This window comes from Cryptomeria japonica, chromosome 5 (genome assembly GCF_030272615.1).
Source record: "Cryptomeria japonica chromosome 5, Sugi_1.0, whole genome shotgun sequence".
In the NCBI taxonomy this organism is placed as follows: domain Eukaryota; kingdom Viridiplantae; phylum Streptophyta; class Pinopsida; order Cupressales; family Cupressaceae; genus Cryptomeria; species Cryptomeria japonica.
The window spans coordinates 615,617,620-615,637,697 of record NC_081409.1 but is presented as its reverse complement, the minus strand read 5'-3'; the positions used below and the strand labels follow the sequence as shown (position 1 = coordinate 615,637,697).

Sequence of the window (20,078 nt, the reverse complement as noted above, 5' to 3'; positions counted from 1 at the left end):
GGGTTTATAGCTTTCAATCTTGGCCCTTGATCACTGTTTTGATCTCGGCCGTTCATTTATTTTTGAGAAAATATATAAGGTTACCTCCTCTCGTTTGGAGAGTGTGAGGTTTTTGATGTATTGTTGCGTAAGGTCATTTCTAGATAATATATTGCATGTGCGCTTTCTCTTAAGGCTTTGTAATCCCTATTGTTTAAATGATTTGCATGGTTTCAATTTCCTCAACACTTAGTTAAAATTAATTTAGATTTGCTTTCATTGTTGTTAATTTGAATGAAGGATTTGATAAGTGTCAATCGATAGTGTATCTCCGCTCATACTTTTGGTGAATGGATGATTTCCATTTCACCGTGCAAAGTTAGTCTGAGCCCATCCTCTGTGCATCCCAATATCTTAATCATAAGCACAATCCATTGAAGATTGCACCGGCTTTGTGTAGTTGTCCCTAGTGTGGCGAAGCAAAGTTTGGTTTCTCGAGAGCACCCAATTGATACTGTCTCCGGAGTTTGTAGGATTAGATTAGCTTTCCTAAACCCTATCTCTTTTCTCTTTTTTGAAAGTCTAAATCCCCGAAAATCCAAAAAAAAAAGAGCCTAAAAAATTGCTAAATCCGTCTAAGTCCAACAATTCAAAGACATTTGTTAACGTAAGTCCCCCTTGAGATTTTCAGCATACACTACCCAAGAAGCTATTTCACTAAAGTTGCTTGTTCACACATATAGACCTTGGAATCAGTAGTGATTTTTCAGGAGAGGATAGAATACCTTTGGGTATCCTATTCTAATGTTTGGTAGATGATAAAACAGACATCAACACCTAGGAAAATTTTCACCCTACAAAAAAAAACCTCTAGGTTGCAAGCCCGAAAATCTCTAGAACCCTAAAACAACATGAACTATTGACCAGCACAAAGAAATTTGCCCACAAACCAAAAACCCTCGAAACCCTCAAAAAGCCTTCAAAAAAGCAAAATCATTTTTTTATTAAAAAACAATAAAAAAAATCTGGAAAATATTCCATAAAGAAGGCCATGAATTTTCATTAAAAATTTTGCCAAACTTTAAAGAATCCCATCGACCCACTCTGATACCATGAAAAATAAATTGAATGAATGATTCAATAATCGGATAATCTATTCAACAATATACAAGTGTATATAAAGAGATTACAAGCACAACATTCTAAATAAAGAACAAGTCATTTAAAGTGAACTACTAAAAAGCTAAACGCTAACAAGTCATTTAAAGTGAACTACTAAAAAGATAAACGCTAAATAAAGCTTAAAAGCTAATTAACTAAAAAGAAAAAGCTAAATGCTAAATAAAGCTTAAAAGCTAATTAACTAAAAAGAAAAAGCTAAATGCTAAATAAAGCTTAAAAGCTAATTAACTAAAAAGCTAAATGACCATTAAACAAGGAACTAAATATAGTTGACTAAAATATAATTAAATATTCTAATAGTTGCATGGTTTTCCACCTATTACTTATAATGTATTGCCACTTCCTTAACAGTTGAGAACTTTCTTTATACAGCTACATCAGTTTCATTAGTGAGAAATAAGGTATAATTTATAACAGAATTAAATAGCATAAAAGCAATGATCAAACAGCTATGACTACAAATAACCACAATAGATTGATATAGTTTGATGATTTAGTAACTAGAGATTAGTACTCGTAAATATAAAGTTCTTTTGAGACCAATAATCTACCTTAAAAATGTTTGGCAGCATAATCTACTTCGTCTACTTGGTGCTCAAGAATTCTATATTGAAACAAAGCTTTGTACTTTTTAGTGGACATAATGGCTGTGTGCCTTGGAGAATGTTGGAATAAATCAAACAAGGTGACGTGTTATGCATAAATTGCTGGTGAAAATAACTGGCAAGAGTTTCTACAAACAATATTGGGATATAGATGAGCTAAGCACTTCATAATCAACAAAATAGTAAGTATATCACATATTAAACAATGGCTTTCAGTTATACCCCCACGGGAAATAAACTCAAACTGCTACAAACAAAACTATACAAACTTGTCCCAATGATTTAAGGCTTAGAAACCAAGCATGAAGCCTTGCCTTAGAATCTTATATGAGCCAAGTATAAGGTATACGTAATATCATCTGAGAGCTAATATTAAGATTGCTATGTATACAATGAATATGACATTTCAACAACAAAGCATGTAAAAGGTGTGGAATTATGCCTACGTACAAAAAAATTAACACTGATAGATTCCAATATGCTTATTATAATCCTTCATCAGAAAGGAATAAGAAATCTGCAATAAAATTTCATGAAAAGAAAATGAATGAATTCTTATTCAAAATCTACACACCTGTTAGCAATTTTAGCTGGTGCTAACTTTGCTAAGGCACGTTCAACCTCTTCACTAACCTGTTCAGTACAAGTGAGAATCAAAATAAGAAACACTGGGAAAAAAAAATTGCAGAGAAAGAGAAAGCTTGAGGCATGTCTGCTGCAATCATGAAAATTTTCTTATACATTCAATCACACAAGATTTCTTATGTATTTGGTCAAAAATAAGATAAATTTTAGGTATAGCCAAATATATGTTCCTTGAACTATTTCTTGCTAATCATTGTTCACAAGTACATAAACATTCAAGCACCTGTAAAAAAATGTAAGAAAATGGATGCCAATCATCACAACTATCAAATAAATGTTGCTGTGGTGAACCATAATCTAGTGTAAAAATCTTGGCAAATTTAATCAGTTATTGAACTGTTAAGTATTTCTTATGCATTTTAATTCATCTAAATAAACAGCACTTGATCTGATCATAGAGACAAACAATTCAAAACACAGGGTAAGATGACAATAATCATCCAATACAAACTCCAAAGAAAGGTGGTTGGTATTCTTGAGCATTTTGACATAGCTGGTCAATCCATAATAAATTCTTGATCCTAAATAGTGATCACAAGCTTGAGTTCTACAGTTATATTGGCATTTTAAGGGAGAGGAAAGCACCGAGTATTCTTTATTTCCGTGTCTTTATCAAACATAGTTGTGAGCATCATTTAAGCTTGTTCAAGGAACAAGTATTCTAACAATTAGCTTTCTTGTTGTGTTACTACCAATCATATAACTTTCCAACCTGGACTATATATTTATTCACAAACAAGAAGCAAGCTTATATGCAAATCATCTTTTACCAATTATTTTTGATCCACTCATGTTTCAGTAACATAATGATGTCATTAATCATAATCAAATATCTCCAAGAGTTTACAACAGAGGCAGTGTGCCCCATGTTAAAAGCCCAAAAGAGGATTCTTTTAGTTTCCAAACATAACTTATACCCCCAATAAGAGTTCCTCAGTACTACTTTCCTTATAATATGATATATTGTTATCCTTCATTAGGCAATATTCTGAAACACATCTTCATTGTCATAGGTTTAGATTTGAGTTGAAAATGCAGGATCGGGTATTGCTTCCTCCATTCCCATACAAACAAATGAATAGAGATGTAAGCCGACAAACGACCCATGCAACCTTAAACATCATTTGGCACAAGCACTACCAGGTCTTTTGGGAAAGACATAATGAAAACAAAACAAAAGACCATTGCAAGATGCAAACAGACCAAACCAATAAAGAAGCAAGTAATAAACAATTCCAGTTAAAAAAATTGGCAAGTACAAGGAGCAGGGCATTGTGCAAAAACTAGAAAAGAAAACAAATAAGAGATGACTGAGGAGTACCTATTAAAACCATTAGAGCAAGAAGTTTTTAGGATTCCAGAAAGTACAGGATTTGGCAACCATTTCTATTGATACACAAAACCCATTATCTGATACCATTGGGCAACGTTTGGTGCTTGAAAGAATTTTGCAGGTTATTCTGCAAATTTGTTTGTTGCTGGCCACAATGTGAAATAATGGAATATATTATATATATATTTTGATTTCTCTTTGATACAATGGTTACTGCAGGCATAGGTGGATTCCAAGGTTGCATTTACTAAACCTCATAAGACCAAAACTTACGGATTTGCATTTCGAACAATATATAAGCAAAATAGAAAAATAAATCCTCTTGTGGGCTTCCATCAGAAGATCAGAAGGATGGATGTGACCTAAAATCTAACTTTACCTTTTACCTTTTCCAGGCTCATCCCACCTGTACCTTCACTCAACAAGGGCAGCAAATAAAGCACTTGTGCATGCATAATAATAAAGGGTTCATTTTTGTGGCAACCATTTCTTTTGAAGCTTATTGTGTGTGATTTACAACATCATTGTTGAGGCCAAAAGGGGTACACAAGACAACTACTTTATTATTATGGTGGAATATAGTTTTTTTAGTTAAAGATCATTTTGGTGTTCGAGGGTGTTCTTGGCTATATTGTATTGGAAAAAAATAAAACTATTGAAATCAAATTGAGTTGCTGAACAATGGTCCCCAGTTTTTCAAAAGGTACGGATTTTGGAAACTACTTCATCCCAATATTCTCTAGCAGAATTCCTAAGGAAAAAAAAATTGTTAACGAGTCTAATAGTAGCAATTCCTTCCAGGCAATCAGGGTACTTCAAGACTTCACTGTTAAGCTTGTATAGTCCATCCCTCCTAATACCCCCATGAGAACCATTGAAGTTCACAATAATCCTAGCCTCAATAGGATAATGATCATACAGTGTTCTAGGATCCACAACAACACAGTTGGCCTCTATTTTGCTATCAAAATTAAAAGTATCTTCTTGGGCATAAAACCTATCCAATCTGCAATATGCTCTCTTACCCATGCTCTAATTGTTGCACCAAGTAAACCACATAATTTTACTTTCTTTCTTTTTCCCTTCAAGTGGATCAAACAATTTTAACATCTTATTCATTCTGTACCAATAGAAATGTTCATTTCCTTTCCAGGACCATGGAGAACCTCCAGTCTTATCTACCTTATTCTCAATCATGTTGAAGTCACCTCCAAAAATCCAGGGAACTCTGGAAAGATCAGACACAATCCACTTCCAAACCTCAATTATCTCCCTATAATCATTAGGGGCATATATGAAGCAGATTCCAAACTTCTTATTATTCTTCAAAAATGATCCACATACACCTATTACATGGGGAGCAGCCACAAGAAGAAATATGTTTCCGCCATTTCAGACTCACGAGGATAGCAATCCCACCCTTCTAGTATGGAACACTGCTGCAGTTTTCCAGATAAAACTCAAAGTGTTGTCAAGGTGAAACCCTACAGCCTTAATCTCTTGAACAAGCACCTGTACCTTCACTCAACAAGGCCAACAAATAAAAGCACTTGTGCATGCATATAATGAAGGGTTCATTTTTGTGGCAGCCATTGCTTTTGAAGCTTATTGTGTGCCATTTACAATATCATTGTTGGGGGCCAAAAGGGGTACACAAGGCAAATAATTGATATAAAGGGAAAATAGGTTTTTTAGTTAACGATTATTTTGGTGTTGGAGGGTGTTCTTGGCCATACTTTAATGGAAAAAATTAAAACTATCGAAATCAAATTGAGCCCCTGGTTTATCAAAAGGTATGGAGTATTCTTGGGCCCCTATACCCCATTTTTACCATTCAGATTTCTTATTTCTGGAGTGACAATATCGAACAGACTAGATAATCTTCCATTGTGGATGATGAACTGTGCTCTTATTCGGTGACAAGTCAAAAAGGTGGGCACCTGTATCAAAATTGATGAGGATTCCAATGTTTCTGTGAGCAGATTAGGGAGGGATTCTGTAATGGTGAGCTTATGCAAGTCAACCTTCAATCCAAAAACCTTTTTCTCTCAAGGCTTTTGGACTCAATTTCTTAATTTTGAAAGACTACCTTTTCACTTTCATTGCAACCTGTTGGGGAAAAAGGTGACAGGGTGCCCTTCAAAGTATGCAATGAGCCATGGTTGTTCCCAGCTTCAGAAATCGAGGCAGAAATTTGGCAGACCAAGTGACAACTTTGTGTGGAGAAATTATGGGAAAAAATTTGAAGTGTCTCTCTTCTTCTCTGGTGGATCACGAGGGTAATGGTCAGTGGATTGACAAGAGTCAATCCTTTTCAAAGAGTTTGGCTCCCTACGGAGCTCTTACTTCTTCAGTATAGGATGTGGCATGCAAGATGACATGCACGATTGTAAGGTTTTGCAGAAGCCATAATGGGGAAGTTCAGCTTGCCTCCTTTCAAATTCTTAATATTTCTCAATCATAAAGTAAGAAGACCAAAGTCAATTATGGGTCCACAGCAAAGGGCGGAGGGAGGAAGATTACAAGGTTGACGTTGGAAGCTCAGGTTCTAGTGATGATGGCTCTAAATGAACAACTGAGGCTCCTCTCGCAGAAGAGGAGACTAGTTTCAGCCCATGCTTAAATTTTTCCTCTACTTTGAAGTTGTGTTGAATTTTCTTTAATGTTGGTTGGGATGAATAGGGTGATTGTTTTCAGATTATTCTTTTAGTTTCTAGTTCAATATGTTTGTTGCAAATATAAGTTCTTGCTGTCATTGATGTCAAACTTCTTGATCCAGATATGTAACTTGTTGATATACCTAGTCCGGATGTGATTTGAAGTAGTGCAGTAAAAAGGAAATTGTTTAGTGGTCATGCGGATGGTTGGTGGCTGATTGCAATCACTTCAAATTATATATTAAGTTGTAATGTAGCTTTACCAAAGCTTTGGAGATGATCCTAGTGGTCCACGGTTGGTTTTAGTGATGTATGACTGTTCCGGTGAACAGTCTGTTAGAGTTCGTTCAGCTTTCGGTCTGCATTATGTTGCATATGTTTCATCAGTTCATGTAGCTGGAATATGATGGTGGTGGGGATGTGTATGCATGATATACTCCAGTTGTCAAATTCCCATTTGGTCTACAGTTGGAATTATGTCGATCTGAGTTCAAGTCTGTACAGTGACAAAATGACAATGAACAGGAATGTGTTGCATTCCTGTTCATTTAGGTATTTGGTGATTCGGTTTGTTGATTCATATTTGTTGATTTTAGGTGATGCTATGTTGAGCATCCACAAGTGTTTTTGATGGTTTACAGTAATGTCCCCACTAGGTTTAGGCCTGTTTTTACCATGATTTATCTATTTCTATATATTTTGACTTTAAAACTAACTTGAGTCAGAGTCAAATCATTCTTAACATGAATCAAATCAGTGATAACATAATCTTTTCCTGATTTTGAATTGATAATTCAATCTGACTCGTAGTTTCATATTTATTTTGTTCATTCAAATTACTATATATATATATATATATTATATATATTCAGATTATATCACACTATATGTTTTGCTGCAGAGTAATTATTTATAAAATATCATTTGACTGATCAACCTTTGCATGTATATATCTAGACATATGTATATATATATATATACATATATATATATATATCAAATTATATTTCCTAACACATATAAAATACTAGCACTGCCATTTACTAAAACACTAATCATTATTCTACCAAGTACCTGTAGTGGTAGACAGATCTGACATGCATCAGATCTGGTCTCTCCCTGTATGTGAAGTAAAGTATGAGATATAACCTATATTAGTATTACTTTTAAATATTACTATTAAATCCTGTATAACAAATATTATCAGGCTGTATATATTAAGCACATTCCCGTACATACCACCAAGTCCCAAGATATTACTGTCTGGAACTTAATAACAGTCTGATCTGATCTGGATGTCTTGCGGACTACTAATCCCCCTCCATGATCGATAATTGAAGATGATTAATACTGCCATTTTCTGAAGATCCCCCTTTTTCCGACTCCCTCCATATTCCTCTATATATCCCCCTAATATACCTTTCAAGAGGGAGAAGTTACATCCTTTCATGTCGATAAAACACGTTTCCTTCCCAACGTATCATTTCTTACCAATTGATTTATTATTCCAAAGGTGCCGATTAGTCTCCTTTTCATATCCGTTGCCTAATAGTCTCTAATCGTTGTTTATCATTAAGATATTTAAAGTAATCGCTGATATTAAGGTGAATGTATTAATAGTTGCAATATCCGTGATTCTGGCATTGCCGCCACATACATCTTTCTTCAAGGGGTCGTTAATTAGCGGAATTAATTCTAATATTCATGGTGGCGTGAAGAAATCGTATTTCCCATTCTTACTATGTGTATCGGTCTCACCAAAGTGACACATTTATCTCATCATCCGATTAATTATATCAAACACTCAATATGTTCGGCTCCTCAAGTAGTTAATATCGATTTGTCAATGTCTATTCCCAATACTTATATTTGCATCAAATAATACAATACTTGTCTTCAGAAATATGGCTTTCACCTATAGCCGATCGACTTGCTAAATATTGATATCTTATAAAATATCAAACTGGGTCTCTTCGATAATACGGATCTCCTCTAAACTTCGCACTACATAATTTACTCCTATGAATACTCCACCCACTTTTAGGTGTCCTTCCATTTGTTTTGTTCAAGTCGTCATTCTTTAATGTCGATAATAATCTATATGTTCTGCCTTTGTATATAATCGATACGACTGTTATATAATTAAGAAATGCCACTATATGTTTGAATGGTCTTTATATCGGTAGATATCTTGATGTCTACAAGTATTCATTTCTGCTTAATGAATTGTAAGTTATCTTTAAAGTTAATACAAGGAGCTTATTTTAGTTGTTCAGTGCTATAGACTTATCATTTGGATGGGGACATCACATTTACATTGTATTTTGAGTAAGTTGTGTTGGTATGCCTTAACTGCTTTATCATTTGGAGACGACTTATAATGTTTTGGTCCGTGCAATAGCATGCAGGCCTATAGGCATTGATTTGGGATGGAAAAGAAGGTGTGCCAACATGGTGTGATGCCTCACATTTAATTTTGCCTTTTGCAATGCATTGAAGATTATTTTTGGGCCAATTATTTTGATTCTACACGTTACATCCAATTAGGCAGACCTAATTGATGTTGCGAATGGCATAAAAGAAATAAAAACATTTTTTAGATGTATGTATGAGGTGTGTGTATTGTGCAATGTGTTTGTAAAGTGATGAAAAGGTTCACAAGTACGATAGTGCAGTAATGAAGGCAGTTTCAGATTTGTTTTAACAGAGAACTGTAATCAGCATATCAGTGGATGCGGTCCCCTACAGTTCAATCCTATTGATGTTTCTCTTTCATATGTATTGCATCTTGCCCTGAAGAAGTGATCTTCAGTGTCGCAAGTCTTTGTATCTTGCCCTAAGGTTGTGCACCTCAGTCTTGCAAGTCCTCCTCAGGGGCAGTGAGCTCCTTGGCCTTAAGCCTAAACATTGTAACCTATTTTTCATATAGTCAAATAGTTCTTACCATGGTTTTTCCCTCATTGGATTTTCCACATAAAATCTTGGTGTTCATGAGTGATTGTTTTTGTGTTTTCAGTTCTTTATTTCTGCACATGCGGTAAATGGAATGAACGATAATTGAGTGGTTAATTTGGTTAAGTTTTAATATATGCTGACTCACCCTCCCTCTCAGCATTCGTTTCTTTGGGTTCCCTTTGGTGGTTGAGATTTCTCAATTTTATTCAAGATTGTGCTCTTCTAAGTCTTGTTGGATATTTTTATGATCTGTACAGAATCCAGATGCTGATAAAGGAAAATCAAATGTGCATTACTAATGATGTAGAAAAAAGTAACCAAGAAACAATAATTTGCATAGAAACGATAATTTGATTAAGTATTATCAATTAAGGAAACAACAAAATGGCATTATACAATTTTGGCATGTCTTCTATTTAAAAAACTTGAAAGAGGAAATTGTAGCTGCATACTTTTTGAACTTAGGTGGGAACTCCATTATGCCAATATAATGCTTCTTGAGCCTAAGCAAGAACATTAATAGAGTGGATAAATAACATCTAAATACTACGCATGAGATTTGAAAATGGGTATGAACAAGATAGCTTACACAATCAAGTAAGTCAGAATTAAGAACACAGAATTTAGGAGACCAAATTAGAAATCTAGAAATATTAGAGAAGAAACCCTGCAGCCAAAAAATGGAGGTCTGGAACTGGCATTAAAAAGATTTCAGACAACATTAATTCTTGCAGAAACAAGTATGCTGATTCTCTGCAACAGTTCACTCTGCTTAAACTTGTAGCAATAATATGCTAACAGCCAGAGATTTACATAGGAGAGCCTACACTTTAACAATGACTGCAACCAGATTCAGCTATAAAAAGGTAAATTGGCAAGAATAATGGCAAGCAATTAAAAAATAGTAATTCCAGCTCCTCTGACCTTCAGAATTTGCATAGATCAATAATTAGCTAGATATTGTAGAATTTAAAGAATCATTAAGGGTTAAAATTATTCCCTAACAAAGTGCAGATATCAATCAAGGTCCATCATATCCAAGCAAAGCATAGACACTGCTCTTGACCTCAAAGAGATCTCCCACATACTCTTGGATGACACATTAAACAAGACATACCCCACTCTAATACCTGTTAGCCAAATATTTTCTAGGGGCAACTACCGGCACTATCCTAAGCTGACATGCCTTCAGCAGTACTATCGTCCCATTAGTTCCAGTATAAGCTCAGCTATAGCATCATTCTTGTCCAAAATGGCTGAATTTGAGTTAAAATTACCTGGAAAATCATTTTCAAGCACTGTGAAATACTAAAGAGTATGGTAACAAAGAAATCACATCTTTATGGGCTGAAACACGGTCTCTTTCAGCCAAATGATTAAATTCAATTTCAATACAAACAGCCACTTTTCCAGAATCAACTACAACATCAGTCCCAATAGCCAAAAGTCCACCTTCTCAAGCAACATCCTGGACTAACCGAGTTGGAGGGATCTAATTTATGGAATTTAACAAATGTATATTTCAGCTAAATATATTGAAGTACAGTATGATACTAAGTCTTGTGAATAATATGAAGATAATGATATTTTCTGTACACATGATAGAAGCAATGTCCGAGTTTGGAATTGATGAATTAAGAACACCTGTTAACTGCCAATGACTTTTGGTATGGTTCTTTGCAGCTATGATGATGTTATCAAGGCTAACTATTTGCAACTAATGGATGTCATTGCAGAGAGAACAGGCTAAGCTGTTCAGGTATTTCCTAACTGTGTGTTTTCCTGACCAATATGACACTATTTGAGTTATTTGAGTTATATATTAATTGTTGGAAAGGATAGATCAAAAAAGTTATAATAGCCCAAGCATGAGTATTTTCATCTCTTTCAAAGGTAGTTTTGCACTCCAATTACATCAATTTATACTAGATCTGGCATTTTTCTTAAAGTGCAACACTACTATGCTGGTTTTTGGTGATATAATAGTATCAATATCCATCTAACCTTTGAAAACTGAATTAAGGAATGCACTTTTCCACATTGGCCTAATTCAGGTCACAGCTACTCCTCTGTGAACACTCCAGTATCATGTAATGTCCCCTAATGTGACCCTCTTATATTCTGTCCTAGAATCACAATTTTAGTACATAATGAGAACAATAAAAGGACACTAATGTCAACTAAAGCTTGGTCTAGAACCTGCACAACAAGTTAGACAAAATTTCCATCGTGTCATCATAGAACATATATTCGTCATTCTTAATATATTGCAAAGTGTATATGAAGGATTCAATAACCTTCCTTTCTCTACACCTATCCTCCTTTGGAGCTCAAGGGGAATCACATAAGGTGCCTCGAGTCTATCCCTCTCCAACAAGCCCAAGAGCACCAAGGACCTCGTCAACTTGGCTTCATGGCCCACACTTGGGGTTGGCATACCTGCTGAAGCCTAGTGCTCTTGCTTCCTTGTACTCTCTCTCCATAATTGGATGGTGAGATTGAAAGGTATTACAGACTCCATCATATAATTTACTTAATAGTCATAAGAACAGTTAGTTATAGTAAGGCATTATTACACTGTCATCATGTTATATTACATTATTAGTAGAATAACGTATTATATTGATAACGTGATGTTAACAGCATTATAATATTCAACAATATTATATTATAATTATATTGATTTAAACTGTGAAACTTAATTGTTTCTGATTATCATAATTATTTTTTTCTGATTTAGAAGACTATTTATAAATTAGTTAGCATTACATTCAGATATTTCTGACATATATTGCTGTTTATATTGCTTAAACTAGACAACATTATTGCATGGATCAGCCAACGTACCAGACTGTTCCCTTTGACCCAGTTATAAACCTTGACAGGCAGACCCCAATTCTCAATCGTAATTTAGACACTATTCTGTGCCCCGAATTCTTTTTATATTCTCCGTACTGGGTCATAATGATTTGCTAGACCCTTTAATATGTGCGATGCTTGAGTGGGAAGGATCTGACTACTAATTTTCAAACGGTGCCTTTTTGACTAAGGATCACAGCCTTAAGTCATTATCATGTTCTTTAAGTAATAGCCTTGTTAGCTATTAATAATACATTGTCTTATAAAATATTATTAATGATTAATTCAATTAATTTTAGATAAATACATTGCTTAATTAATTAATATTGGATAAATACAAGATGGAAGATAAACATATTGATATTATATTGATTAATTAATCAATTAATATTATATTGCTTACTTAATTATTTCTATTGCTTTATCATTTACTTAACATTGTGTTATTTAATCCATAGAAGCAATGATCTGCAAAAAAATGCGGTTATTCCGGTTAATCGTTGATCGGAACCCGCCTTGCCGATCAAAACCCCCAAAAAATCACGATTTTTTTGGTCAACGGATCACCGATTTTTTTGGGTTTAATCGGGAAAAAAACGGAATAGCCGGGTGTGATTAATCCCGAAAAAAATCGCCAGCGCAGCCAAAAAAACCCCCGCGAAAACCCTAAACAGTGTGAAAACTGAAAAAAGGTGAATTTTTGCTTATAAGTTTGCGGCGTGAGCTTGGATCAGAGGCAGAGTGTCTGGACGACAGGAGGAAAAGCAAGAGTGGACGACAAGAAGTAGAGCTCGACGGGTTGCAGAAGAAGGAAAAAGCCATTGTCATTGCCATTGCCAGCAAAGAAGCCAGGTTTTTTTCTGTGTATTTTCTTTGTGTAATGTTCGGTGTTATTTCTGTGCTATTTTCTTTATTTCTTTAATTTATTTCCGTATTTTCTGTGTATAATCTGTTTTATATAATCTGTGTATTATATTATTTGTATAATCTGTTTTATGAAACTATAATACACAGATTATTATTTTTATGCACAGATAATTTTGTAGGTTGTATTATCAGATTATTATTTTCTGTGTATAATACAAAATAAAAATAATAATAAGACAATTGTTATTTTTATGATACTATCTTGTAATTTTCTGTGTAATTTGTATTTTGTATGTTGCTTATTACTATTTTGAAATTAAATCAGATAATCAGAAATAATTCTGTGATACTTTATTTTGCATTTTATTATTTCTGTTTATTATCTGATTTATTTTGTGTATATTATTATGTATTATACACAGATATACAAAATCACAGATAATCAATTGCACAGATAATAATACAGTAATAATTTTCTGTGTTTATCAGTATTGTCCAGAAATAAATCATTTTTGTTTATTATCAGATTTATTAGAGATTTATTTTGTGTATAATTATTTCGTTTATTATCTGATTTATTACAGATTTATTTCGTGTATAATTATTTTGTTTATTATCTGATTTATTTGATATTTACTGTAATTTGTGTATGCATTATTATGTCTTAAATCAGTTTAGGATTCATAATACATTTGACAGTTACATTTGATAGGAACAATCAGGATTCATAATACATTTAACAGTTCTACAAATACTTTTGAAATTTCTATTTTGCTAGGTTTCTACCATATCTTCAGTTGTTGTAAACTTGATATTCAATTAGATTAACACTTCCAATTTCCCATGTCAATGAAATTCAAATGCAATTATTGTACACAAAACCAACCCTAGATCCCTCAAAAGTTAAAGACTGAAAGTAATTTTTTGCAGATTTGATTATCAATCACAATGCCACGTCAAAAAGACTTTGCGTGGACACACTGCACAGCAGTTCCAGGTAGCACGAAGGTCAAGTGCAATTGGTGTCTAGAGGACATCAATGGTGGGATTTATCATTTCAAATGGCATTTGTCAAAAGAACGAGGAAATAACACCGAGATATGCAAAAAATGCCCTGCAAATGTCTCGTATCAGGCAAAGCAATCTCTTGACGGGATTTGTGAGAGTAAGGCCAAAAAGGCAAGAATTGGGGCTGAAATAGGTTTTAGTTCTGCAGATCCCAAGAGCAACTGTTGGCATGAGGAAGATGGCGAAGATGGGAGTTTCAAGGAATGTGGGTCAACACCTAATTCTATAGCACGTGGACCAAACACAAGTGGAGGAAACATTAATACTTTCTTCCAACCTCATACTACACCAAGATCACAAACCACTTTGGAGAGTACGAGATGGAGGAAAACTGTCACTGAACAAGCAAAGAAGGCAATGGGTAATTTTTGGTACTCCTCTCACATGGCATTCCATGCTTCCAGAAACCCATATTGGCAACCCATGGTAGATGCTATTGCAATTGTAGGACCTGGGTTTCAAGCCCCATCTTATGAGTCATTGAGGGTTGGTATGCTGAAAGATGCAGTAGAGGATGTTCAAAATGTTGTTAAACAACATCGGTTATAGTGGGCTAGAATTGGTTGCAGTATCATGTCAGATGGTTGGACAGATAGAACGAACCGAACTCTCATTAACTTCCTTGTCTCTTGTGAGATTGGCACTGTTTTTCTGAAATCTGTGGATGCATCTAATATGATGAAATCCACAAATGCATTGTTTGAGATGTATGACATGGTAGATGCTATTCCAGAAACTCGTATTGGCAACCCATGGTAGATGCTATTGCAGCTGTAGGACCTAGGTTTCAAGCCCCATCTTATGAGTCATTGAGGGTTGGTATGTTGAAAGATGCAGTAGAGGATGTTCAAGATGTTGTTAAACAACATCGGTTACACTGGGCTAAAACTGGTTGCAATATCATGTCAGATAGTTGGACAAATAGAAGGAACCGAACTCTCATTATTAACTTCCTTGTCTCTTGTGAGATTGGCACTATTTTTCTAAAATATGTGGATGCATCTAATATGATGAAATCCACAAATGCATTGTTTGAGATGTATGACGTGGTGGTTGCGGATGTAGGGCCACAAAATGTGGTTATTTTTATCACAGACAATGTTGTTGCTTGTGTATCTGCAGGGAGACTTCTGACAGATAAATACCCTTCCATGTTTTTTACACCATGTGCAGCACATTGCCTTGATCTAACCCTAGAGGACATTGCAAAAATTGAATGGGTTAAGGCGGCATTTCAGAAAGCTCACAAGGTCACCAAATTTGTTAATAATAACACGAGGATTTTAGCTATTATGTGCTCTTTCACAGGAGGCAAGGAGCTAGTTCGACCAGGGGTAACAAGATTTGCAACATATTTCCTTGCATTACAAACATTATGTGAACAAAAAGGTAATTTGAGGCGAATGTTTGTTTCAACTGAGTGGATGGAGTCTAGCTTCACAACTCAAACAAATGGCATAGCAGTGGCAAAGTATATGTATTCTACCACCTTTTGGGAATCTATTGAACAGATTGTAGAATTTTCAGAGCCTTTAGTAAAAGTCTTGAGACTAGTGGATGGGGAAAAAAACCCCATGGGATATGTGTATGAGGCCATGGATAGAGCCAAGGAGGTGATAAGGAGTAAGCTAGAAAATAACAGGGATAGGTATACACCATTGTGGGACATAATTGATAGGAGATGGGCTAGACTGATGCACACTCCTCTCCACGTTGCGGGATACTTGTTCAATCCCTTGTTATTCTATAAGACTGACTTCATGGAAATTGATGTTGAGATCAAACAAGGCTTCTTCAAGTGCATGGAAAAAATGTTTCATGACTTAGAAAAATTTGATGCGGCTACGATGGAGTTGGAAGCGTACAAGCATTCTAAGGGTTTTCTCTCTTCTAGGGCTGCTATACAAAGCAGAAAAACCATTCAACCAGGTAGACTCTATAAACTTTTGACAATCTCTTTATTTTGCCAACATGCTCAAAAAGGCTCACAAGATTATAAGATATTCTTAGTCTTACAATATCATCTCCATATAATGTGTTTTTCAGCTGCATTGTGGACTTCTTTTGGAGACGAAATACCAAATTTAAGGTGGATGGCAGTGCGCATTTTGAGCCAACCATGTAGCTCATCAGCTTGTGAGTGTAATTGGAGTGTTTTTGAACACGTACATTCCAAGAAATGCAACCACCTATCACAACAACAGATGAATGACTTGGTATTTGTTCATCACAACCTCCACTTGAAGATAAGGAAAGCTCAAGGTGAGAATATTAATATATAGTTGCAGTTTTTGAAATTGCATTCACTATTCATTGTGTTTTTCACTTGTAAGGGAGACACTAATTTCTACATGGGCAAAATCAGGAACTATTGAGGATGGCTTGCCAATTGACCTCAATGAGATATATCCAGAGTGTGAGTTGATTGCTGCTAATGATGATGATGATGATGATGATGTTGATGTTTATGATGATGATGATGTTGTTGTTTATCGTCCACTTGAGACTAAAGAATTTGATATCATGTGGCAAGCCAACTTTGGTCCTCAATGGATTGAACGAAATAGGACAAGCTCTCACTCGGGAGCTTCATCATCAGGGCCTCCTGCCCTCTAGCATGTCATTGCCTACATTTGATATTTTGTACTTAGTTTACAAGTTGACTTTGTTCAAAGTCACAAACTATATTGTAATTGACATTTTGACATCTATCACCATTTAGATAATATTTACAATGTAGTATATTTTGTGCAAAGTTATCAGTGATTTTAATATAAACAACGAAAATCTATTTCCTGCAATTCATGTGTTCAAGTGTCTATTTTATTTGCCTACAATATCTCTATGTTATGGAAATGCCCTAAAATATTAAAAAAAAAGTAGTTTTTGATTGTTTTTCTGCAATTTTTTATGTTTTTTTGTAAATCCGATTTTTTCCCGATTTTTTGAAAAAAATCTTATACTTTTGTTTTGTCGATTAATTCCCCAAACGATTATTGCTTCCTTGGAACTTTAATCAATTAATTAATATTAGATGAATACATTCATAATGGCCACATTCTGAAGAATAAATTTAAGAGAGATAAATTTTAGAAATTTATTATCATTATTGAATAATACGATCAAAGGAACGGGTTATGACATATCATCATATCAAAGACAAACCACCGAACATTTCAGTCTTCACAAATTTAACAGTAACCCTTGATGAATGAACAATTTGTAACAAAACTAATTTTGCATGCTTTTCTCATACATGCAAACAGAAGACTACTTACCACCCTCCGAAGGATCGGTTCCAAGGATGAGCAGAGTTTTTGCAAACTGTCCACCTTTAGAGCTTCCACTATAACACTGTAAAAACAGTGTCCACGTCAGAAACAAAATGTGGCATGTTAGAGCAATGAGACAGAAACATAAAAAATTCTGTGGCAAAACAAGAAAATAGTAATGCTGATGAAGCAGAGATAAAGTTTATAAGCCCAACCAGAATAAACTTTATGCATTTCTTAACTTGCAACAACAAAATAGCTCAACCCATGGGAACAGTTGCGAAAATGCCTAGAAACACATCTAAGAAAATGTCCTGATATTAGTATAACTAGTTCATAAAGTAAGTGTATGTATAGAAACATAGTTGTAACTTTTACAAAGACAGAAAGACAAACGCAGAATAATAATCCATAAAATAAAAAAGCTAACGCAGCAGCTACATGCAGCATACCATGGTTCACAAGGCCAATGATGCCTACAATGCAATCACATTTTGGACATAAAAAAGCCACACCCTAACCCACCAAGGAACCAGTAGCTCTAATGGTAGAGCACCCCAGCATGCCGACCATAGTAATGTGGTGCTCTTGGTCCCTACCCAACCCGGTACATGGAAAGGCTAACTACCTCAGATTCAAGTAAGCCGGTCGCTAACTAGAGTCATCCAGTCTAAAAGGTTGGAACTGGGTACAATCCCGGGGTGGTTTTCCATAGTCTAAAATTACTCTCAGTTCTAAATGGGAGATACAATCTCTACCGAAGCTCAATTTAAATCTCCCTCAAAAAAATGAGAGCGAAGGACTTGTTATTGCCAGCCAGGAGTAATAAAACTATGGTTTACATCTTAGAAAAACCATTAGCAACCCACCTAACAATGGCTCAAAAAAGAAAGAAGCAGCCATAATGCATCAATATAAGAGCTAAAAAGCTTTATTAAGCAGAAAAGGTAATTACCTAGGGCTAGTGAATAAAACAATGATTAAAAATATAAAACAAGGAACGTCGCAAAGCTGATCAAGCACAACAAAGACCTAGCGCAAGTTATATAAACATTGGCCTGCTATCTCACAGTGATGCAGGAAAGACTTTAACCAACCATTAATGCATCAGACAAACAAATAACATCTAAAAAACTCCACTTAAATCAGAAAAGGCAATTAATTTAGCGAAGCCGTTATAAAGGGCAAGCGAATACAAACATTAATTAGAAAACTAAAACTAGAAACGTTTCAACGTGATTCAGTACGACAATAACCTAGCACAGGTTAAATAATTCGTTTTTCAAAAACAGACACGCAAAAACCTACCTTGCAAGCTGAGGTACTTTCTGGCGCTTCTCCTCTGGTCGGGCTTCATCATTTCCGTCGTTATCCAACGGGCGCTTATCTCTCATCGTAACAAACCCCAAAAAAGAAAAGATAACAGAAAAGATAAAAACTAAACTTCCAAACTCCTCTTCTCTTTAAAACCCTCAGATCTACAAATCCAGCAGCGCCGAGCACAAACAACCCTGCACAGACCCTACACTTCCCTTCCAGAGGGCACTTGCCCTTATTTGCACGTACAATTCGTGATCTTACAGTACTCGTGCCAAAACATGCCACAGTTTTAACCCCAAACTAATTTTGGCAAACAACAGTAGACACAGTGGGAGGGTTTCCCGGGGTCGAATAGACGGCCGCCATGGCCGAGACTCGAACTCTGAATGGGGGATCTACACGCTACCAACCTATAAAATCTCGCCTCAGTCAATCTCCTCCTATTTACATTTTCAGACAATAATTTCAGTCTACTGACGGCGTAGACCAGGTCTCTGTAATTATTTTAAATTATTTTTTTATTTTTTTTAAATTTCCATCCAATCTGCTGGATAATTTAGTCGAGCATTTGGCACCGCCGATGGGCGTCTGACTTGCGCGGACTTTATTGACTTATTTATTGTTGAGCACTCCTGGATGTTGCATGTAAAATTCGACGGCTGAGATTGAATGTCCAATTTTAACGTGGCAATTTTAACGGATGAGATTATTATGATCCATTTGTTTCCGTGTAGTACCACGTGTTGTCGGGACACGGTATGAAAGTAAGAAGCGCAGTAAATGGATTGCCGTTTTCTTTTATCTTTTTAAAAATGTAGCTAAATCTGGACCACTGCTAAAAATATAGAAGCAAATCCAGGGGGAAAATCATATATTTTTCTGTGGTTTTGGAAACTAAGTGGGTCTGTATTCTTTTTATAATGATGTATTGTATTTTATTGTAATTACAATTGTTTGCTATTTTTCTTAAGAGGGAATCCACATTGTGGTGCAGTCCCATGTACCTAAACCACTTATCATGCTCTTAACAACTTTTTTTAACATTTCTTTTTTATAAGAACTAGCACGTGTATTCCAACAAGGTGAGGTGTAAGGGTTATGTCGATAGAAAATTATATATAATTAATGTTAGTAGATTTTTTGTTCGTAAAATGAATCTTGTTGTTGCTTGTGGAGTAGATTTCTTGTTCGTGAAATGAATCCTATTGTTGCTTCTCAATTAGATTGAATGTATTTTTTGTATCAAATTCAAAAAGAGCTAGATTAGATTGAGTGTATTTTTTTGCATCAAATCCAGAAGGAGCAATCTATTGAAGAACCAGCAAAAAGTTTAATT

The 20,078-nt window shown here is 35.0% G+C and overlaps 1 protein-coding gene across 2 annotated transcripts in view; it reads right to left on the bottom strand.

Moving 5' to 3' along the window:
• LOC131063756 (calmodulin-binding protein 60 B) overlaps nt 1–19,323 on the bottom strand; it is a 40,261-nt gene extending 20,938 nt beyond the window's left edge. Inside the window, exons 1-3 of one of the 2 annotated variants that reach the window (XM_057997664.2) lie at nt 18,731–19,323; nt 17,429–17,504; nt 2,341–2,399 (exon numbers count right to left, since the gene is read on the bottom strand). In XM_057997664.2, the coding sequence (XP_057853647.1) occupies nt 2,341–2,399; nt 17,429–17,504; nt 18,731–18,816 (221 nt within the window). In that variant the 5' untranslated portion in view covers nt 18,817–19,323. The remainder of the gene's footprint in view (nt 1–2,340; nt 2,400–17,428; nt 17,505–18,730) is intronic. The other variant, XM_057997663.2, reaches the window with a different exon arrangement.
• Between the last annotated feature and the right edge of the window lie 755 nt (nt 19,324–20,078).